At 44.4% G+C, this 24513-nt stretch overlaps 1 protein-coding gene across 1 annotated transcript in view; it reads right to left on the bottom strand.

Annotated features, from left to right (window-relative positions):
• Positions 1 to 267: 267 nt before the first annotated feature.
• Positions 268 to 24513, bottom strand: part of LOC132890575 (integral membrane protein 2A-like) — a 31640-nt gene continuing 7394 nt past the window's right edge. The window contains exons 5-6 of the mRNA XM_060927573.1: positions 20011 to 20155; positions 268 to 1945 (exon numbers count right to left, since the gene is read on the bottom strand). Coding sequence (XP_060783556.1) covers positions 1857 to 1945; positions 20011 to 20155 — 234 coding nt within the window. The 3' untranslated portion in view covers positions 268 to 1856. The remainder of the gene's footprint in view (positions 1946 to 20010; positions 20156 to 24513) is intronic.

Genomic DNA, 24513 nt, shown 5'->3' with positions numbered 1-24513 from the left:
ATACCGGTAACAGCCTTGTCAGGAACAGTTAGTTGCTGCCTGCACTTTCATGAATCACTAAAAATAAGTGCATATTTTCAAAAATGTACTTCTTTGCAGTTACCAAATTGCAAACTGCATAAATGACAGCTCCAACTTTTGAAACATCACAAGACTGTTTACAAAATAAAAACCTAGAGAACTTGCATTGTATTACATAAATCCTAAAATAACTTGAAACAGGTTCAAGGTTCAGATGACAGTCCAAACTCTAACCAAAGAGCACAATTTAAGTGAAGAAATGCATTTTTATTTTCAAACAAACTTCAGTCAGCAGTTTAACATTTCAGTAGTACATTTCTTTGAATCAGTACAGCATCATTCCGGTCCGTTTTTATGAAATCCGGACAAAGACAGCAACAGAGACTTCGTTCTTGATTGTCATTTTCTGATCAACAGTTAAGCTACTGATCTTTCCAAAATATACATGTAAATGTAAGTTTTTAGAATGCAGGGAATTTAAAAACCATCAAAACAACCACGATGCCATGCAGGGTTACACCAGAGTTGACAGGACGTTGCAACGGAAAACCATTGTGAAAAAAATAAATAAAAGGGATTGGTGCGGTGGCGTCAGGTACATTTACATCAATACCGAGTGAACGCATGTTTACAATGACCTGCAGCAAACATTCAGCAGAACATCCCAGTATACAAGCTGTTGGTCTGGTTTTGTTCAGACATGCATCTTCTACTTATAATTAAAAACAGCACTCATGGCTTTTGAAAGGGGGGGGGGGGGGGGGGAGCCTGCTGGTATTCATTTTCATATCTTAAAAATGTTACATCGTTTTGCTGAAAGATGAACATCAAGACCTCTAAATAATAATAATGCCTGAGCAGAGTTCAGGTAGCTGATCAGTCGAGTGATAGTTAACACACCACTGTGTCTCAGCAGTGAAATTTTCATCATAGCCCACAACAAATGTTTAGGCCAGAGCCCATGAGAAAATGTGAGAGAACAGAAATGGCCAGGCTTGACAACTCCAGGTGTGAAATCTTGCACAGGAAGTTGTTTACAGTACCAAATTATAAAGTCTTAGCATCATGGTGTATTTGTACCGACTATCCATGAGGCCTTTTTAATTTGGATTGAGATGTTAGAATCAGGCCATGTATACCGGACACCTTAAATTGTATGCATGTACATTAGCAGGGATACTGGCAGAAGCAACGCTACACAGTCTGCTAGATCAGTATACATGCGGAAATTACACATCACATTGGTTAGTTACTCAAATACGTGAACACAAAGGGTTGAATATTAAGAGTTAAGCTGATCAAACCTGTAGAGACCATATGTATATACATTGATAGGTCATTAGCTGGAGGAAAGGATGTTGGGAAATATCTTACAGGCTAGACTAGAGGCATATCTACATGAGCTTAGGTAATAATACTTCTGTAAATGGAGAGAAGAAAAAAAAAGTTAACTTAAAGATTAAAGTTAATATTTTGCACAGTTCACAAATCATTATCCACAAAAACATGGTGGTGACAGAACAGAAGGCACACACTAGAACAAGACTTGACCTGCAGTCAAGCTATAGAGGGAATCACAGTGTACAGTGACAAAGGTGTAAGGAATCAAACTGCTTTAGGGGAGCTACATCACTACAACTTAATTGGGAGAAGAGAAAAAGTCTCGTCTCTAAATTAATACAAAACCACCCAATGCTAAAGACTACAGCAGGAGCTGGAAGACAGACCCTTTCCTCTCAGCCCTCCCTTTCTCCGCTCACTTCACCTCTCCCTACCATGGACTGGGGGATTGGGAAGGGGGCTGTGTCTCTGTTCCCTCCTGACTTCCTGCTTGCTCAGGCTCGACAGATCTTCGTTTCAGTAACAAACCTATTCTCAAAGTGGCGGATTATACTGCAGTCTTCCACCGAGCGCTTCTGGAGGCCTGCAACAAATACCAAAACGAAAAATATGAGGGAGAAAAAATTAAGAGTTGCAGACATTAGATAGACAATGAAAATTCAATACGATATGCATCATTAGGTATACCAAGTCTTTAATATAGCCTTTAAGAAAAATAGTCAATAAGATATTGAAATTTACTGAATTATTCAATAACTTACTGAAGGATGTCTTTGTTTTACAACATATGGCCGAAACTATGCAGACACCAGACCATCGCACCCATATGCTTCCTGTCCCATTCCAGGGTTTATCCCCCTTTGCTTCATAACCTCTATGCTTCTGGAAAGGCTTTCTACCTGAATTTGGAACATAGCTGTGGGAATTTCTGCCCATTCAGCTTAGTGAGGTGAGACACTGTCAGGTAAATAGGGCTGGCATATATTTGGAGTTTCTGTCCATCCCAAACGTGTTCAGTGGTGTTGAGGTCAGGGCTCTGTGCAGGCCATTTAAGTTTTCCCACTTCAATCTTGGTAGACTAGATCTTCATGGCGCTCATTTTTGTGAGCAGGGACACCATGTTTGGGGCCCTTTCATTGCAATGAAGGCAAATCTTAAATGCTACAGCGTACTAAGACACTTTAAATTTTGCTTTTATCTTTGCTAGCACCAGTTTTGGGAAGATCCACATATGGTGTGGTGGTCAGGTGTCCATAAACCTCTGGTTATATAGGTGTATTAATCTGTACCTCTAGAGCTTTATTGAGGCATTTACTGAAATATTTCATGCTTATACAACCCCAAATCAGAAAAAAAGTTAGGATATGAAAAATACAAATTGAGAAAGTAGTGATTTGTAACTGTAGGTGGTAAGAGAGAGCAACTGGACTTGCTTGAAGGTTCTTGAAGATGTTTCACCTCTCATCTGAAAGGCTTCTTCAGTTCTGTCTGACTAGTAGGGAGTATCAGGTATTTATCCTCTCATGGATGAAAAGCTCATCTAATGTGTCGTTGAGTCACCCTGTTGGTGTGGGGCACTGGGGGCTGGATGTGAACGGCCTCGAGAGTACTTAGGGTGATCAGTGGATTGCCGATTCTCTGTCCTCTTGGGAGTCACTGACTACGTTTACATGCACATCCAAATCGAGCTGCTATCAGTAATTGAGCTGAAGGTCCCAGCAGGGTGCCAGAGAAATCCGATCGTACATGCACACAATGAAATCGGGCTATTGTGTGAGGTGCATTGTGCACCCGAGCCACAGGTGGCGCTACACGCCCCATCGTGTTGGTACACTTCCGGTTGTCGTCATGAAGAGCTATTCAAGAGTGTAAACAAAGTTATCAGTTCCGTGTTCTCCATTGCGCGTTTTTCTCCCGTCCATGAATTTTAATATATTCAACTCAAGCTGAATGAGCATGAACTGTCTCCTCATTGCTCCAGAAGTGCACGTTTCTGCTTGCCTGTGGCAGTGGGGGCGTGGTCAAGCGCCGGTCTGTGACAGGAGAGCGGAGCCAGGGAAGGTGAGTGGCAGAATAACTACACCTGATGGTAATTAACCTGTGTGTGTGTGTGTGTGTGTGTGTGTCTTCCCAGTAACCGCGCCCTATTTAAGGAGGCAGAGGGAGAGCAGAGGGGAGAGCTCATCCCGGGACTAGAACACAACGCGCGCGCATTTTTTTCTCTCAAGAATAAAAGTAGGCTGTTAAACTGAAAAGTCTGACAATAAAAAGCCTATTAGTACCAGAAGCTTTGTCCTGCTGTCCTCTGTGCTCCACCCACACTTCAGAGAGCTCTACATCGCCATTTTCTCTTCTTCGTTTGTTCCTCCTGACCTCTTCTGCTGCTCGCTACTACTGTTGTCATGCCGACCGAGGCTGTTGTGTTTCCCGCTTGTGGTCTCGTCACTCCCGGAAGTAGCTCGACAACTAGCTCGATAGGGTATACATGCACAAAGTAGCTCGGCAGAAATCGCATAAACTAGGTCATGTAGCTCGATTCCGAGAAATCAAGTTCGGTTCAATTTCAGCCGAATTAAGGTGCATACATGGCATTTTGAACTTCGATTTCAGTCGAGCAACGGCAGAAATTCGATTCTCTCTATGTGCATGTAAACGTAGTGACTGAAAACAGCTGGGGGCGGCACGGTGGTGTAGTGGTTAGCGCTGTCGCCTCACAGCAAGAAGGTCCTGGGTTCGAGCCCCGGGGCCGGCGAGGGCCTTTCTGTGCGGAGTTTGCATGTTCTCCCCGTGTCCGCGTGGGTTTCCTCCGGGTGCTCCGGTTTCCCCCACAGTCCAAAGACATGCAGGTTAGGTTAACTGGTGACTCTAAATTGACCGTAGGTGTGAATGTGAGTGTGAATGGTTGTCTGTGTCTATGTGTCAGCCCTGTGATGACCTGGCGACTTGTCCAGGGTGTACCCCGCCTTTCGCCCGTAGTCAGCTGGGATAGGCTCCAGCTTGCCTGCGACCCTGTAGAAGGATAAAGCGGCTAGAGATAATGTGATGTGAAAACAGCTGGGTTTTGGTGTGCATTCAGTTGTCTGGGAAGTGTGCCAAGGACTGCATTGTAGGTGGCTGATAAATGTCGTCTTAGACCCCCACCTCTGTTCAGTGATTGCCGTTCCAAGTTGACAAAAATGGCTTCTTTAACTCCTCGCTCATACCAACGATCCTCTCTGGCTAAAATGCATACGTTGCAATCCTGAAATGAGTGTCCTTTGTTGTTAAGATGAAGGTAGACAGCAGAGTCCTGGCCTGAGGAACTGGCTCTCCTGTGTTGAGCCATACACCTGTGGAGCGGTTGTTTAGTTTTCCCAATATATGAGTCCGTGCATTCCTCACTGCACTGAATTGCATACACTACGTTGTCCTGTTTGTGTCTGGGTGTTCTGTCCTTAGGGTGGACCAGTTTCTGCTTCAGGGTGTTACTGGGTCTGAAATGTACCAGAATGTTGTGTTTGTGGAAGATCCTCCTGAGTTTCTCAGATAGACCAGAAATGTAGGGAATGACAAATGTTCTTGTGTTTGTTCCTGTTATCCTCCTTGTCCATTACAGGGGTGATAGCGTTCCGGCACCGCGCCGGATTTCCGGCGTACCGTGGCTGGGGGAAAAAAAAAAAAAAATCTAGTTCACCCATTGTCCTGTGTCATTCTGAGATGCGCAGATACAGTAAAGGGAATTCGCATGATATGGAACTAGTGGGGAAAAAAGTGCCGTCGTGCCGTGACGGCACTTTTTTCCCACTAGTTCCATATCATGCGAATTCCCTTTACTGTCTATCTGCGAATCTCAGAATGACACAGGACAATGGGCGAACTAGATTTTTTTTTTTTTTTTTCCCCAGCCACGGTACGCCGGAAATCCGGCGCGGCGCCAGAACGCTATCACCCCTGCCATTATGTTCCTTTTTCTGCTCTTGAAGAAAGACCAGTTGGGATACCCGCAGTTCTGAAGTGCTTTCTTGATGTGATTCTGCTCCTTCTCTTTTCCTTCTACCGTTGTAGGGATGTTCTGAGCCCTGTGTTGCAAGGTCCTAATGACCCCCAATTTGTGTTCCAGTGGGTGGTGAGAGTCGAAGAGTAGGTCCTGGTCTGTGTGTGTGGGTTTCCGGTAGACCTCGATGCTAAGGCTTCTGTCTTGTCTAATGTGTACATCACAATCCAAGAAGGCTAGATTTCACCATCGATACTCTCCAGAACAAGACTGAACTGATGTTTGAAGAGTTGACAGTACTTCTTCCCAGTGAAGTTTTGGAACAAGTCTCTGATTTCACAGAGAAGGCACAGATTTCACAACATACCAAAGGCAAGGAACGACAGATGCGCAAATTTCAAACATTGCTGTCTAAAACCACCTCTTCCAGTAAGACAGAAGTGCTGACTTGGAGGAAGAAATCTGACCAGGCTACACAACCAGACCTAGAAGAGAAATGGGTGAAGAACTTATCCGACAGGGTACTCACCCAACCAGAGAAAGATGTTTTATCCAAGGGACTTAACTTTGCAGTTTCACCAGAGCGGATACCAGTGGTAGATCTTATCACAGCCACAGAGTCAGCCATCAGAAACAACAATCTGACCAACACAGAGGCAGAACAACTTAAACTGAAGATATCAGCTGCTCTGTCTAGTGCAAAAGCACCCCCCTCCAACCTCACCAGCCAAGAAAGGAGGGCTCTTACATTGCTTCAAAGAGACCGGGACATCATCCTTCCTGCTGACAAAGGGAGATGCACAGTGGTGCTAAACACAGTGGACTACCACTCAAAGATGACCAGTCTCCTCAGTGACACAACCACCTATGAAACCTTAAGGTGGGACCCCACCAGCTGTTACAAAAAGAAAGTTGTTAGCTGCCTGCAACAACTAGAAAAGGACCAAGCCATCAACCGATCTCTGTACTACAGATTGTACCCTGGCGAAGCAGTTCCTCTCATATATGGACTCCAAGATTCACAAGGAAGGAGCTCCACTCAGACCCATCATCAGCAGCATAAACTGTCACCTATACCATTGCCAAACACCTAGCCACTATCGTGGCTCCTCTTGTTGGGAATACGCTACATCATGTCAAAAACTCAAGATTTTGCTACTAAAGTTGCAGACCTCAAACTAGACTTAGATGAAACTATGGTTTCTTACGATGTCACTTCTCTTTTCACCTGCATTCCCACCAGAGAAGCAGTTGAATCTGTTAGACAATGACTCCAAGACAACACCTTACTGGATAGAACAAACCTTACGACAGACCAGATTTGCACCCTGCTTGACCTCTGCCTGACTACCACTTATTTCCAGTTTAATGAAAGTTTCTACAGACAGAAGCATGGATAAACCATGGGCTCACCGGTGTCCCCTATTGTGGCCAATCTTTACATGGAGAAAGTGGAACATAAAGCTTTGACCTCAGAAGTTGCTCCCAGCCACTGGTTCAGATAATGTGGATGACACCTGGGTTAAAATCAAAACCCATGAAGTGGAAGCCTTCTCTAAGCACATCAATGCAGTGGATATCAACATCAATTTCACTCGGGAGGACGTCAGTGGGAATAATCTAGCCTTCTTGGATTGTGATGTACACATTAGACAAGACCGAAGCCTTAGCATTGAGGTCTACCGGAAACCCACACACACAGACCAGGACCTACTCTTCGACTCTCACCACCCACTGGAACACAAATTGGGGGTCATTAGGACCTTGCAACACAGGGCTCAGAACATCCCTACAACGGTAGAGGGAAAAGAGAAGGAGCAGAATCACATCAAGAAAGCACTCCAGAACTGCGGGTATCCCAACTGGTCTTTCTTCAAGAGCAGAAAAAGGAACATAATGGACAAGGAGGATAACAGGAACAAACGCAAGAACATTGTCATTCCCTACATTTCTGGTCTGAGAAACTCAGGAGGATCTTCTACAAAAACACAACATTCCGGTACATTTCAGACCCAGTAACACCCTGAAGCAGAAACTGGTCCACCCTAAGGACAGAACACCCAGACACAAACAGGACAACGTAGTGTATGCAATTCAGTGCAGTGAGGAATGCACGGACTCGTATATTGGGAAAACTAAACAACCGCTCCACAGGTGTATGGCTCAACACAGGAGAGCCAGTTCCTCAGGCCAGGACTCTGCTGTCTACCTTCATCTTAACAACAAAGGACACTCATTTCAGGATTGCAACGTATGCATTTTAGCCAGAGAGGATTGTTGGTATGAGCGAGGAGTTAAAGAAGCCATTTTTGTCAACTTGGAACGGCAATCACTGAACAGAGGTGGGGGTCTAAGACATCATTTATCAGCCACCTACAATGCAGTCCTTGGCACACTTCCCACACAACTGAATGCACACCAAAACCCAGCTGTTTTCAGTGACTCACAAGAGGACAGAGAGAATCAGCATTCCATTGATCACCTTAACGGGCAATCCACTGATCACCCTAACGACTCGAGGTCGTTCACATCCAGCCCCCAGTGACCCACACCAACAGGATGACTCAACGACACCTTAGATGAGCTTTTCATCCATGAGAGGATAAATACCTGATACTCCCTACTAGTCAGACAGAACTGAAGAAGCCTTTCAGATGAGAGGTGAAACGTCTTCAAGAACCTTCAAGCAAGTCCAGTTGCTCTCTTACCACCCACAGTTACTATGACCTGGATGACTGAGAATCTTCACAGACAGTGATTTGTAAGTTTACTTTTGCTTGTATTTCATTGCAGGCAGCATGAACCCAAGCCATTTCATGTTTTGTCTGGGTAACTTCATTTTATTTGTTAAAATACATCCATTCTTGCAGTTCAGGGCTGTAGCACATTCCCCAAAAAGTTGGGACGGGGGAAATATAGAGATAGTAATGAGGTAAAACATGCGACTTGAAACCAGTGATTGCAATCATAATTTGGAACAAAAGGAGTATGCAGGAAAGGTCTAATCTTTGAGACGTAAAGACGGACTGAGGATCTCCAGTTTGTCAACAAATGCATGAGAGAGTTATTGAAACGTTTCAAAACAAAAAGTTCTTCAAAACAACAATAGAAAGAAATTTGGATTTCACCCTCTACAGTGCACATCACATTGTGGTCAGACAGGTATGTATTTCAGGTCCATTTTGAAAGAAATGGATGTCCAAAGATGGACCGAAGAAGAAAAAAGTCCATCCAGACTGTTACCAGCAACAAGTCCAAAAGCCAAGGTCCGTCATGGTATAGGGTTGTCAGTGCCCTTGGCAAAGGTAACTTACACTTCTGTGATGGCAGCATTAAAGCAGAAAAGTACATTGAGATTTTGGAGCAACATATGCTGCCTTCATGACATCTTTTCCAGGGATATTTCAACAAAACAAAGCAAAACCACATTCTGCACATATTACAAAGACATGGCTGTGGAAGAAGAGGGTGTCTTAGTGCTGTCCCCAATACAGAATGTGTGACGAATTTTGAAAACCAAACCCCCCCCCACACGCACACACCCCATACTGCTGCACACCTTAAGACCTGTTTGAAGGAAGAATGGGACAAAACACCACTTGAAACACTTCATCACTTGGTGTCTTCAGTCTCCAAAATATCTTAAAAGTGTTGTGAGAAGGAACAACATTATAAAGTGGTAAATGCTTTACTGTCCCAATTTTTGAAACATGTTGCAAGAATCAGGGGGGTGGGGGTGGGGTGTTAAATTCATGAGGTAAAACATCAAATAAGGTGCCATTATATTGTTTTGAGTGCAATACAGGTTAATTATTTACGAAAACATTGTTTTCAGTTTTAATATCAGACCATCCCAACTTTTTCCTGATTTGGGATTGTATGGGCAGGTAGACTTCCGGCGACACGCTGGTGTAGTGGTTAGCGCTGTCACCTCAGAGCAAGAGGGTCCGGGTTCGAGCCCCGTGGCCGGCGAGGGCCTTTCTGTGGTGAGTTTGCATGTTCTCCTTGTGTCCGCGTGGGTTTCCTCCGGGTGCTCCGGTTTCCCCCACAGTCCAAAGGCATGCAGGTTAGGTTAACTGGTGACTAAATTGACCGTAGGTGTGAATGGTTGTCTGTGTGTCAGCCCTGTGATGACCTGGCAACTTGTCCAGGGTGTACCCTGCCTTTCCCCCCATAGTCAGCTGGGATAGGCTTCAGCTTGCCTGCAACCCTGTAGAACAGGATAAAGCAGCTAGAGATGAGATGGGCTTCCATTAAGAGCTTTTCAGATTAACTGAAGGAAGCAAACTGTGGCAGCTGTGGCGTGGCCAAGCAGCAGTCTGTGAATGGAGTTCGGGGAAGGTAAGTGGCCGAGTCATTCCACCTGCTGTCAATTAGTGTGCGTGTGTTAGTTGCAGGGAGGAGCATAAAAAGAGAGAGCAAGCAAAGAAAAAGGAGCTCTCTCCCTGACCACGTGAGCGTGAATGCATGCAAGCCAGCAAGGGGGGGGAAAAAAAAAAAAAAAAAAAGTTGTGCAACCATCAACTCTCACCTGCCGTGCTTCTGTGCGTCACCCACATCAGGAACTGTTACAGTGATGCCAAAATCTGGGAGCACAGAAGGGAACCACCCCATGGAGTCCTTGCCACCGCCCAGGAGAACCAGCATCAAGCGCTGATCACCCTCTGAAAGGAGCAGGAGCAACACTTCAAAGCCTTGATGCTGGCCCAGCAGGAAGATCGCCAGGCGCTCCAGTCCCTGCTGATGCGAGCAGGTGCATCAACCACCGCCCCCGCCACCCTCACGAAGATGAGACCGCAGGACTATCCAGAGGCGTTCCTCACCCTCTTCAAGCAAGCAGCCGAGGCGTGGGGCTGGCCACTGGAGCAGCGCACGGGGCACCTCCTCCCGCTCCTGACTGGCAAGGAGCAGCTCGCAGCTCCCTGCTGACACCCGGCTGGTCTACGCTGACCTAAGGAAAGCCATCCTGCAGGGGCTCGGCCGCTCCCCAGAGCAACATCGCCAGCGCTTCTGGACGCTGGCATTGGAGGAGGTCGGCCGGCTGGCTGCATTCGCCCAGCAACTCCGGGACACCTGCCGGCGGTGGCCGAGAGTGGAAGGCTGCAATGCAGACGAGATAATTGATGTGGTGACACTGGAACAGTTTGTCTCTCGACTTCTGGAAGGAACGGTGGAATAGGTCCAGTGTCATCACCTGGCGTCGCTGGAACGAGCCGGTGGAGAACCATCTGGAAGCAGCTCTGATGGCATCTCCCCTTGCTTCTCTTCTCTCTCTGTTCCCCCTCATCTCTCATCCCCCTCCACCCCATTCCCCTGCCACAGAGGTGGTGGCTGGCTCCTCCCCAGCCGGCCCGTCACACCCGTGTCCTCCCCTTTCCCGTGTCGGTGTTGTCTCCCCCTCAGTTGAGTGAGGCCCATCACACCAGTGCAGAGGAAAAGCCTGGGCCAGTGTGCTGGCGCAGCAGGGAATAAGAGCATCTCCAGGGTCAGAGCTCCGCAAGGGAAGTGGGTGTTGTAATCCAGATCCCTGATGCACCAGAAACCACCCCCGATCGTGCCGGAACATATCGCATACCGGTGAATATTCAAGGGGATACATATCACGCTTTGGTGGATTCCGGTTGCAATCAGACCTCAATTCACCAACGCCTGGTTCAAGGTGAGGCATTCGGGGGGGGGGCACAAGCAGTGAAAGTGTTGTGTGCGCACAGAGATGTTCACCATTACCCTCTAGTGTCTGTCCATGTTCTATTCCGGGGCCAAATGCATAAAGGCGGTGGTTAGTTCTCATCTCACCCACTCGATTTTAGGTACTGATTAGCCGGGATTTAAAAAAAAAAAACCTAATTGAATATTTAACACATAGTGGGTCCTGCACTAGTAGGTCACGGGAATATCCCGGTGTGGCATTGACTGGAGAAGCTGTCACAGAGCCATCTACATCAACACCGCGTCAGAGTGAGGAGCAGCCCGCTCCTCCTCCCTCTCTCAGGGATTCCCTTGGGGGATTTCCCATTAGAGTAGTTGCAAGACGAGACTCTGTGGCATGCGTTTGACCAAGTGAGAGTAATTGATGGTCAAACTCTTCAGCCAAGTGTGACACAGACCTTCCCCTATTTTGCCAAAGACAGATTGTACAGAGTGACGCAGGACACTCAAACTAAGGAATGAATAACCCAGTTGTTAATCCCAAAGACCCGTAGGGAACTCGTATTCCATGCGGCTCACTTTAATCCCATGGCTGGACACTTGGGGCAAGATAGCACACTAGCCCGAATAATGGCCCAGTTCTATTGGCCAGGGATTCGGGGGAGATGTCAGTTGGTGGTGTGCGACGTGCCATGAATGCCAATTAGTAAATCCTGTGGCCACTCCAAAAGCACCATTGCGCCCTCTTCCTCTAATCGAGACCCCGTTTGAGCGAATTGGGATGATCTTGTCGGGCCATTAGATTGATCAGCATGGGGAGATCACTTTTGGTTCTGGTGGACTATGCAACGCGATATCCTGAAGCAGTGCCTCTCCGCAATATCTCAGCACGCAGTATTGCAGAAGCACTCTTCCACTTGATCGCCTAGGTCGGGATTCTGAAAGAAATCCTGACAGACCAAGGCACTTTGTTTATGCCACGCACACTGCGCAAGCTGGATGGGTTACTGGGGATTAAGCCTAGCCGCACCAGTGTCTATCACCCACACCGGGATGGCTTAGTCAAGCAATTTAACCAAACACTCAAACATAATCCGGAAATTCGTAAGTGAAAGTGTGTGTAATTGGGATAAGTGGCTCGAGCCCCTGTTATTCGCAGTACGAGAGGTCCTGCAAGCCTCCACGAGGTTTTCTCCCTTGAAAATTATTATATGGGCGTAAGCTGCATGGCATTCTGGACGTACTATGGGAAAATTGGGAGGTGGGACCTTCACCTAGTAAAAATGAAATCGAGTATGTTCTTGACTTGCACACAACTCCACACCCGCACACACTTAACCCAGGAGAATTTGCGACAGGCACAAGAACATCAAAGCTGGCTGTATGACAGGGGCACGCACCTTAGAGAGTTCACGATAGGAGACAAAGTGCTCGTATTATTGCCCACGTAGAGTTCTAAATTAGTCACCAAGTGTCAAGGACCCTTTGAGGTCACACGGCAAGTCGGGGACGTTGACTATGAGGTGAAGCGAACGGATAGGGGCGGAGCACTGCAAACTTACCACCTCAACCTTTTAAAACGCTGGAATAAGGGGGTGCCCGTGGCATTGGTGTCGGTAGTCCCAGAGAAGGTGGAGCTGGGGCCGGAGGTAAAAAAAGATAACATCTCAGACCACTCCGGTCCCTTGTTGAGACCACCTCTCACTGGCCCAACTCACGGAGGTAGCCAAGTTGTAGAAGGAATTTTCCGACGTGTTCTCACCTCTTCCTGGTCTTACCCACCTCATAGAACACATCAAAACACCCTCGGGGTGGGAGTGCACAGCCGCCATTAACGATTGCCCGAACACAAGAAAAAGGTGGTTCGGGACGAACTCAAGGCCATGCTCGAAATGGGCATAATCGAGGAGTCCCACAATGACTGGAGCAGCCCAGTGGTCCTGGTTCCCAAGACCGACAGGTCGGTCCAGTTCTGTGTGGACTATAGAAAGGTCAACGTGGTGTCTAAATTCAACGCATACCCAATGCCTCGCATTGATGAGTTGCTTGATCTGTTAGGCACTGCTCGCTTTTATTCGACACTGGATCTAACAAAGGGATACTGGCAGATCCCCTTGACTCCTCTATCCCGAGAGAAAATGGCCTTTTCCACACCGTTTGGATTACACCAATTCGTCATGCTCCCTTTTGGGTTGTTTGGGGTGCCCGCTATGTTCCAGCAGCTTATGCAGGTTTACGCACTTCCTGTTTCCTGAGTTGTTCGCGCCGAGTCCTTTTTCCCGCGAGTGCCGGCGTTAATTACTAATCCTTTTTTAACTTTTTTTCTATAAATAAATTTCCAGTATCCTCTTCATTTTTATTATACTGTCGCTTTCATTTTTGTACTTTTCACTTTCGCTTTCCTTTTTCCGTTTTTTTCCCCGGTTTTTTCTCTCTTTTTTCGGAAGAACGCCGAGACCGGAAGCTTTCTTTTTCTCTCCTCCTGTGTAAAGTCCACAAGCGGAGGCCATCTGATCTGCTTTAATATCAACAGATCATTTAAGGTACGTGAATCTTTTCATCATGGCCCACGGGAGCACCACTCCTCTCCGCGTCACGTGTCGAACAGGTTTGCTCTCCTTAGTGATGCACCCACTGAGAAACCTGAAAGAGCTCTGGTTATAGGGGACTATCATACGGCACGTGAAATTAGCTCAGCCTTTAGGGGCACCAGCAGCTTTAGTCAGGTGTATACCGGGAGCCAGGGCGCCGGACATAGCAGGTAATCTTAGGGTCCTAGGCAAGCACAGGTTCTCAAAGATAGTTATCCATGCAGGAGCTAATGATATACGCCTTCGTCAGTCTGAGGTTACTAAGAGTAACTTTGTAGGGGTGTTTAAATTAGCGAAGGCGATGTCCGATGCTGTAGTATGCTCTGGCCCCATCCCAATGCGGCGTGGCGATGTAGCTTACAGCAGGTTATGGTCGCTGAACTGCTGGCTGTCCAGGTGGTGCTCTGAAAACAGTGTGGGCTTTATAGATAATTGGGCTAATTTTGAGGGCACTGTTGGCCTGTTAGGGCGGGACGGTATCCATCCCACTCGGGAAGGTGCTGCTCTCATTTCCTGCAGCATAGGTCATAGTCTCAGAACAGGCCTAGTTAATTTCTGACAATCCAGAGCCAAGGCCAGGGAGCAGACGAACAGGCTAAACCGACTGTCTGCTAGCTGCACAGAGTCGTCACTCAGGGCCCACCACATCGAGACTGTGTCTGTTCCCCGAGCTCAACAAAAAGGTAGAAATTTTCAGAGAGTTTGTTCCAGTAACCTAATCAATATAAAATTAGATCAGACTGACTGTACAGCTGCTGCCAGCACCTTTGATCTAAAGGTGGGGCTATTAAATATTAGATCTCTTACATCTAAAGCGCTAATGGTTAATGAACTCATTACTGATCAGGAGTTTAATGTACTGTGTTTAACAGAAACATGGATTAAGCCAAATGAATATATAGCTTTAAATGAAGCGAGTCCTCCTGGATACAGTTATATACACCAGCCTCGTCTAACTGGCAGAGGAGGCGGCGTCGCGGTTATTTATAACGATTATCTAGGTGTAACACACAAACCTGGTTATAAATTTAATACATTTGAAGTTCTTCATACTCATAAGGTATGTAGCCTCGAAAAATAAGTCTACCCAGTTAATTCCATTGCTTATTATTTACAGGCCCCCGGGGCCATATTCTGAGTTTCTTTCTGAATTTGCAGATTTTATCTCAGATTTGGTTATTTCCTTAGACAAAGCTTTAGTTGGAGATTTTAATATTCACTTCGATAACCCAGAAGACCCTTTAAAAACAGCATTTGTGTCCATCTTAGATTCAGTCGGGATTAATCAGAATGTCATAGGACCGACCCATAATGGTGGTCACACCCTTGATCTAATACTAACATTCAGATTAAACGTAGACAATATAGTCATACTTCCACAGTCTGAAGTTCTCAGATCATTGTCTCATCTCATTCAAAATATGTCTGAGTAATAATATATGCACCTCACCACGCTACTGTATTAAACATACTTTCACATCAACTACTGCACAGAGCTTTATAAATGATCTCCCAGAGCTGTCAACTTTGATTGGGTCACTGTCAGCCCCTGCAGAACTTGATCAGGCAACTGAATGCTTAGAGTCAACATTCCGCCATACTTTAGATAATGTAGCTCCTCTAAAAAGGAAAATGGTCAGAGACAAAAAATTAGCACCCTGGTATAATGATGACACTCGCACATTAAAACAGACCACTCGAAAATTGGAACGTAAATGGCGTCAAACAAAATTGGTGGTGTTCAAATTAGCTTGGAAGGAGAGCTTCCTGAAGTATAGAAAAGCTCTTAGTGCTGCGAGATCAACATATTTCTCCTCCCTAATAGAAGATAACAAAAATAATCCTAGATTCCTATTTAATACTGTAGCAAAATTAACCAGGAATAAGTCCACTATCAACACATGCACACCTGCAGTATGTAGTAGCAACGACTTCATGAATTTTAATGACAAAATTGAGAATATCCGACAAAAAATTCAAACTACTAATTTAAGGTTAGACAATGAAAGTGACCTTGTAGTTAACAATATAACTATCAGATCATCAGTTAGAATGTTTTACTCCCCTAAAAGAAACTGAATTACTTTCATTAATCTCTACATCAAAAGCCTCAACTTGCGTACTAGATCCCTTACCGACACATCTATTCAAACAGATAATGCCTGGAGTGATTGAACCGCTTCTAAAAATAAATTCTTCTCTTATGATTGGCTATGTACCCAAATCCTTTAAACTAGCAGTTATCAAACCCCTGATTAAAAAACCTGACCTTGATCCCTGTCAGCTGTCCAATTATAGGCCAATATCAAACCTCCCCTTTATCTCCAAGATCCTTGAAAAAGCTGTGGCACAGCAGTTATGCTCATATTTACATAGGAATAACATCCATGAAATGTATCAGTCAGGATTTAGACCTCATCATAGCACAGAGACAGCACTGGTTAAAGTAGTAAACGACCTACTGTTGGCGTCTGATCAGGGCTGTGTCTCGCTACTTGTGTTGCTTGACCTTAGTGCAGCATTTGATACCATTGATCATTCCATTCTTCTGGATAGACTAGAAAATGTTGTGGGAGTTAAGGGAATGGCCCTCTCCTGGCTCAGGTCTTATCTAACTGATCGTTATCAGTATGTTGATATAAATGGTGATATTTCTAGACGTACCGAGGTAAAGTTTGGTGTTCCACAAGGTTCTGTTTTGGGTCCACTGCTTTTTTCTCTATATATGTTACCTCTGGGCGATATTATTCGTAAACATTGTATTAGTTTCCACTGTTATGCTGATGACACACAGTTGTATGTCTCTGCAAAACCTGATGAGAGACACCAGCTTAATAAAATTGAGGAATGTGTTAAGGACATTAGACACTGGATGCTTATAAATTTCCTTCTGCTTAACTCTGACAAGACTGAAGTACTTGTGCTAGGACCACATACAGCTAGAAGTAAGTTTTCTGATTACACAGTAACTCTGGATGGCCTTTCTGTTTCTTCACGTGCAGCAGTAAAAGACCTCGGAGTGATTATTGACCCCAGTCTTTCATTCGAAACTCACATTGATATCACCCGGATAGCTTTCTTTCATCTCAGAAATATTGCAAAGATAAGAAATTTAATGTCATTGCATGATGCAGAAAAACTAGTCCATGCTTTCGTTACCTCCAGGTTGGATTATTGTAATGCCTTACTGTCTGGATGTTCCAATAAGTGCATAAACAAGCTCCAGTTAATTCAAAATGCAGCAGCAAGAGTCCTTACTAGAACTAGAAAATATGACCACATCACGCCTGTCTTATCCACACTGCATTGGCTCCCAATCAAATTTCGTATTGATTATAAAATACTACTATTGACCTTTAAAGCACTAAATGGTCTCGCACCACAGTACCTGAGTGAACTTCTGCTCCTCTATGACCCGCCACGCCTACTTAGATCAAAAGGTGCAGGCTATCTGCTGGTACCTCGTATAGTGAAGGCTACATCAGGGGGCAGAGCCTTTTCTTACAAAGCCCCACTGTTATGGAACAGCCTTCCAAGTAATGTTCGGGAATCAGACACAGTCTCAGCATTTAAGTCTAGGCTGAAAACATCTGTTTAGTCAAGCCTTTTGTTAATGGTGTTTATGAGGTAAAGGAGTAGATCTGGAGGGTCCTCAGACAGTGTGTTTTGGTAAACTGGGATGTATGGATGCTGTCAGTCCCCACTCGCTTGCTCACTCGAGTTTGTTGACGGTGTAGTGGCTGGCTGCTTTATGTCCCGGGGCTCCCTCATGCCTGTGTTACCTTCTGGCTCTCTCCTTTTAGTTATGCTGTCATAGTTAGTTGCCGGAGTCCCTGCTTGTACTCGGTGCAATATGTATACTGTTCCTACTTATTCAGGTGACATTGGGCATACCTAACCACCTGTGTTTTCTTTCCCTCCCCCCCACCCCAAATCTGTCCCTCTGAGTTACATGGAGTCAACAGGAAATCTTTTGGTGGAGACGGTGGGGACCTCGACTGGCTATCGTAGCCTGCAGGGAATCGACCATCAGACATTCTGTCGCATGTCCCAGACCCGGTGAAATGTAACTGAATTGTCTTGGCCAGGCCTAAGGGTCCCATCTGCATCTCATCATTGCTGAGGAGTGTGCTCCCATCACCCAATCAAGCATCCAGCCAGAGCAGGTCATGATATATTTACCATATTAACATGCCATTGTGTGTTATGCCTGATGTAAAGACTCTCGTCTCTGCGAGCCTACCACACAGATTTAATACTTGTCATTTTTAGGGCATACCTAACAACGTGTTTTCTTTCTCTCTCTCTCCCCCCCCCCCCCCCCATCTGTCCCTCTGAGTTACATGTTGATCCTGGGATTGAGATGCTGGCCTCTTCTGCCCCTCGGACCTGCTTGATCCATCCTGGTGCCCTGTGTCTGGTCGGAGTTTTATCGCCCCACTCCTGTGAAGGACGGCCCCATGAGGACAGTTGAGGGTTATATCTGTTAAAACTGTTAATATTATAGTCAGGCTGTCTGTTGTTGCCCAAATGAGGATGGGTTCCCTTTTGAGTCTGGTTCCTCTCGAGGTTTCTTCCTCATGTCGTCTGAGGGAGTTTTTCCTTGCCACCGTCGCCACAGGCTTGCTCATTGGGGATAGATTAGGGATAAAATTAGCTCATGTTTTAAGTCGTTCAAATTCTGTAAAGCTGCTTTGCGACAATGTTTATTGTTCAAAGCGCTGTACAAATAAACTTGATTTGATTTGACTTATGGACAGGGTCCTCTGCCCTCACGCTGCCGCCTATCTAGACATCATAATTTACAGTAATGCTTGGCCGTGGCACTTGGAACACCTGAGGGCCGTTCTAAAGTCGCTGAGGCAAGCGGGTCTCACAGCCAACCCGAAGAAGTGTGCGATTGGGCGGCTGGAAGTACGGTATTTGGGGTTCCACTTGGACCATGAGCAGGTGCGTCCCCAAATTAACAAGACCACAGCGATTGCAGCCTGCCTGAGGCCCAAGACCAAAAAGGAGGCGAGACGGTTCCTGAGGCTGGCTGGTTATTAACGTAGGTTTCTACCTAATTATTCGGACGTCACCAGCCCGCTAACCAATCTCACTAAAAAGGGGGCTCCAGATCCGGTCCAGTGGACGGAGCAGTGCCAACAGGCCTTCTCTGAGGTACACTCCCCTGACTTCTCTCTCCCCTTTATTTTGCAGACTGATGCATCGGGCTGGGGGCCATTTTGTCCCAGGAGGTGGAGGGCGAGGAGTGCCTCGTGCTGTACATCAGCCAGAAACCGTCAATACGCAAAAGCAGGTACAGCACAACTGAGAAGGAGTCTCTCACCATCAAGTGGGTGGTCCTTGCCTTCTGATACTACCTGCTGGGGCACCCTTTTACGCTCTGTTCAAACCACACACCCCTCCAGTGGCTCCACTGCATGAAGGATGCCAATGCGCAGATCACCCGTTGGTACCTCACCCTCCAGCCATTTAAGTTCGAGGTGATCCGCAGGCCAGGGGTGCAGATGGTGGTGGCGGACTTCCTGTCCTGGGGTGGGGGGGGTGGGGGTCCAGCTTCAGGCCAGATGGCTCCCTGGCCTGAGTCGGGCAGTGAGGGTGTGGGGCAGCAGGGACATGGCCAAGCAGCAGTCTGTGAATGGAGGGCGGGTTGGGGAAGGTAAGTGGCCAAGTCATTCCACCTGCTGTCAATTAGTGCGTGTTTTTGTTACAGAGATGGAGCATAAAAGGGGAGAGAGAAAGCGCACGCGCAGAGAAAAGGAGCTCTCTCCCCAACCATAGCACGTTTGAGTGAGTGAGTGGAAGCTGGAAAGCAAGCTGAAAAGCTAAAATCAAGTGTTTTGTGCAACCATCAACTCTCACCTGCCATACTTCTGTGCTCCACCCACATCAGGAACTGTTACACCAACAAAACGGTTAGCCAAAAGACGACGCGTTAATTCTTTCTAACACACTGAATGATGCTGCATATCAGATTCACTACACTACATATTCCAACTTTGTAGACGATTGTATTTCAGCTGAAAGTGGTGAAAGGCTGCTTGCGGTTGAGGCTCCTGTATATTCAGTTGATGATTACTAGTCTAATAATCAATGTCACTATTTTGTTGGAATTTCATCTATAAATTAGTTTATAAGTGAGCTTGGTTTGCCATTTTCTTTTCGAATAAATTAATAAGTTACTTTCTGATTAAATCAATCCATCAATATAGCTATAATTGTACGGCAAAATAAATCCTTAGTGTACATGCATTATAGATTAGTGTAGGTATAGATTGTTTTATATTTACTAAAGGATTTATTTAAGGATACATTGCATAATACAAGGATAAATGTTATTTAATTAATTTGGTGCAATCATACTCAGATGCCGGGGGGGGGCAGCACACCACTTAAAATAATCTTAAGTAGTCAGTCAACACCATTTACCCATTATCTCACTGCGGCGCTGCATTCTGTATGTTGGTCTGTCCTCACACAGGCTATAAGTATAATAACCCAAGGGTTTGAGGTCATCAATGCGCTCAGTCACCACCAGATCCTCATGCACCAAGTGAGTCTTGAATGAGCCGGACTGAAAACAGAAATGGAGAACAAAAAACAATCACATAATTTGGTAAATCATGATGATTTAAATAAATAAAATAAATAAAAAAAAAAACCCACAAGACAAACACATAGCAATTCAGTAATTACAGAAAATGACAAATTGCACATTACAATTTGTAAAGGATTTTGCAATTTTGTTAAAGGAATTATCCTGGTTTTTCTAATATACCTACCATACATTGCATAGCTAATGTGGGCTAAAGTCAACCTGTTTACATGTAATTATGATGTTGAACATCTCAGATAGGTCTTATGCAGCCCACTTTGTCCAAAACTCACAGTGCAATTTTTTAATTCTAAAATCAATCAATGTGCACACTTGTTTCTTGTATTATACTACATGAATATAGTATGAAAGTGTCCTAATGTAAATGTATTAAGCTGTGCAAAATGGCACAAAGCCACCCACCCTTGTCAACCATCCTCCATTGTATTCATGAGGAATTTGCATTTACTTGTGCATCAAAATACCATGCCCACATGCACTGGTTTGTGAGCAGTTCCATGATTCAATATGCATAAAGGACCCATGTAGCCTAGTGGTGAAACCATCAGCAGCACTGGATGGTTTCTCAGTAAAATGACCTTCACTCCTGTAGGCTGCAAACATGACCAGCTTCAGTGTTTAATGAACATGTTAACAAGTTTGAAGCAAAGAAGGTGGCAGCAAAGACGACTGACCAATTTCATAAATAAATAAAAAGCTTTTGCACTTAAACTTGTGTAAATTAGCAGAGCACATCCTGGTTGTCAACATTTTATCAACTTGAGCCATATATAGTCAGGCGGTATTTGTTTATATTTGGAGACTACTTTGCAAAATTTGCCAAGTCTTGTTTTTGGTAATAATATACAAGTTCAGATATAAATTCATAAATCTGGACTTATGTTTGTAGGCTGTTGTTTCATAGTTAATTATGCAGGGGAACTTTGCGCATTTAAAAAAAAAAAAAAAAAAAAAAAAAAGAGCTCTGAAACCACAAAGGAAATTGGTATAAAAGTATTACATCATTAATATGCAATTATATCCATAAATGGTTATTTACCAGCTGGGAGGTCCGTATCGTGAAATACTGTGACCTCGGTCCTGAAAGTACTGACCGAGGCCATGGTATTTCACCATATGGACAGACCTTAAGCTGGTAAATAATTTTTTTTTCTTTACCAAATTCTAAACAGAAAATGAGCATGCCCGAAAGGGAAAACCGAGCCAAGCAGCCATTTTGAATCCTCATTCACAGCTGTAATGCAAATTGCTTCCTCCTCAGTATACAAGTGCACTTCCATGGCAGGGGGAAAACATTTTGCCACCTATGTAGTCCCCTTGTTAAACAAAAAGGAGTCATTCAGGATTCAGCCATGTTTTTGCTTGGCATTAGCAAGTTACAGGTTCTTAGCTTTCTCCTGAAATGTTTTATTTTATTTCTTCTTCCTCAGGGTAGTAAAACTCACTTTCGCTGTGAAGACTGTCGTTATCACTATCCATGCTGTAAAATTAATGCTATTTTCCTGAGAAATGCTGGTAAAAATGTATAAGATTTGACAATCATAAATCTTACAAAAAAAAAAAATGTTGACAAAAAAATTATGTTTTTTGTTGTGAACAAGCGAGTCGCCAGAGGTCCGTAACCAGGGTCTGTACCATAGGATACGGACCCACTCGCCAGCCAATCAGAGCGCAGGATTTGATGGAAACCGGACTGCAAAAAAAAGTTTTGTGGCACACAACCTTTTTACTCAGGTCAAAAGCATGGTTTATACATTAGATACACATTTAACCCTGAAAGGACCTAAACTACTAAGTGGGATCAGTTGGAACCTCAGAGGTGGTGTGCTGCTCAGTCTATAGATAGTTTTCACATGACGTCACAGAGTCAGGGATTCCCTAGTGGCGGCCATCTTGGGGGTCCAGCTTACTGTACGGGTCACTGAGCACACATTGTAACGCGCGAGTACAAAGTCTTCAAAAGAACCCAAGCAGGCTATTTAAAGCTAGCAATGGTGCACACCTGTTGTATTCACGGCTGTCGTAATAGGTCAGATGATGTCAAGCGGAGCTTTTATGGAATTCCCACTGTACGGGAGCACGAAGGCGAGCAAACAAAGAAACTCAGCATACAAAGGAGAAATCTATGGCTTGCGAGAATCAACCGCAAGGATCATCAGCCTTCCAAACACAGCAAAGTCTGCTCCGATCATTTTATAAGTGGTAAGTTGTTTAAATAAACAATTGTGTTTAAGTTTGTTTTTGGAAACCAAAACATTATGTGAACAATATCTGGAGAATGCCTAACTGGAACTGCTGAGTGTACGTTTACATTGTAATGTACACTTACTATCGCTCGTTTGTCACGTTTCTATTTGAAACGTGTCACTTCACTCACGCAAGGGTCATTTTTGAAAAACATTTTAGGTCTATTCTGTATGATTTGATTTGTGTTTGGGATGCAAACAGCGCGCCTTTTGGCGGATGCCGCCTGAATCGTGCAGATCCGATTTTCTTTTTGGGGGGGGCGTTGGAGTGTCTGATTATAATTTCAAAGTAAATTCTGTATTAAAATTACTAAATAAGCAAATCCGTTACAGTCCATGAAACAGGAAGTATAAGGATGAGAAAAACAACAGTTTAAATCGTAAAGTTGCGCACATTTGCGCAGCCCAAGCGGTGTGCAGGACTGCGCATATGTGCGCAGCTTTCCGATTTAAACTGTTTTTTTTCTCATCCTTATACTTCCTGTTTCATGGACTGTAACGGATTTGCTTATTTAGTAATTTTAATACTGAATTTACTTTGAAATTATAATCAGACACTCCAACGCCCCCCCCTAAAAAAAATAAAAATAAAAAAAAAAAATAATCGGATCTGCGCGATTCAGGCGGCATCCGCCAAAAGGCGCGCTGTGAATATATAAAGTTGTATATATCGGACAGCCTTTAAAGTTTGATGAAGTCAGTTTCAGGCTTTGGCAGCCCTGCATAGTCACTTGAAAATGCATTATTGTCCACTTCGTAGGGGTCAATTCCCCCAATCAAGGCCAGTTTGGCTGCATACCGTTGTCGTGAGATGTCGTCTAATGTATCTATATACTTCTGTTTGCTTGATTTTGCCGACATTGATCTTTATTTTAGAAAACTGACTATACAACTTCATAAATTCGTCCGAGATAACATAGCCGGTAGTGGCGATGGTCCGTTTTGTTTGCCCCCCAAGATGACGGCTGGGGGGCGTTCCCCGGAATGCCGTGACGTCAGTGAAAACCATCTATTCAACTGACATAACTTTTTGCTTTTAGAAGTTTGTTACTCTATAGATTCTTTATCTAAAAGTAGATTTGTTTCAAGATTGATATGAGAAAAAAAAAAGCGTTCAACAAAGTGACCGATTTTCTGTTGGGGTTCCATAACTCCGATTTGTTGCAAAAATATTTCAGCAAGTTAGTCGCTTTTTTGTGTGTCTACCTTTGCCTATCTGTATGTTTGCATGCTTGTCTCAGATGTCTGCCATAATTAAGAATATAAAACACTTTCTTACAAGTTGCAGACGACTAGTGAACCTGTTCTAAGAGTTACTGAAATTTCTGATGCTTATCTGTCCATGCACTCTCCATACATAACCACATACCACAACAGATTCCTCATCCTTGCACCCATCCTGTAAATATGCTTTGTGCTAATATGCTAATGCTTAATAACAATCTGTCCACATACCAACTCTTCAATAAAAAGCTGGGATAAGGGATTCCTTACTTGAAAAGACTTTAAAAGAAAATTTGAAACATGCACGTCAAATAATATTTTGAATTAAAAGTATCATTTTTTACTTAATATGGAATATCAAATGAGGAGTTCACTGCATCATAACATGTGGACACATTTGAAGGTAGCTTAATATGCATGCTCTTAGAAAATGCTCAGTCTGCTTTATTTCTGGTCATGTGTTACCAATAACTGCTTTTATCTTCGTGTTTGAATCCTTAGGCAAAGTGTTGCTTTTTGATGTAGTTTGGACATAAAATAAACTGCTAGCAGCTTAGTAATACCATAAAGGTCTCAAATTTCTGAAATGAGAGAGATTGTGAGCCAAGTTCTGGATTGTAGATAAGCTATAAATATTCTCAAGTTCTGTAGCAATAGTGTAAGATATTTCTGTCTTTATGTTCTCCATGTACTTAAATGTCTCATTTTAAACTTAGCTTGATAAGATCATGTAAATATATCTATTCACAAAGTTAGTAAACGTAATTAAAAACCCACAGATGTTATAATGGACTTAAGTGATACGGGTATGTTTTTAACGTTTTTACATTAGATATTTATCATTTC

This window comes from Neoarius graeffei, chromosome 8 (genome assembly GCF_027579695.1).
Source record: "Neoarius graeffei isolate fNeoGra1 chromosome 8, fNeoGra1.pri, whole genome shotgun sequence".
Classification (NCBI taxonomy): Eukaryota; Metazoa; Chordata; class Actinopteri; order Siluriformes; family Ariidae; genus Neoarius; species Neoarius graeffei.
This window is presented reverse-complemented; position numbering and strand designations above follow the sequence as displayed.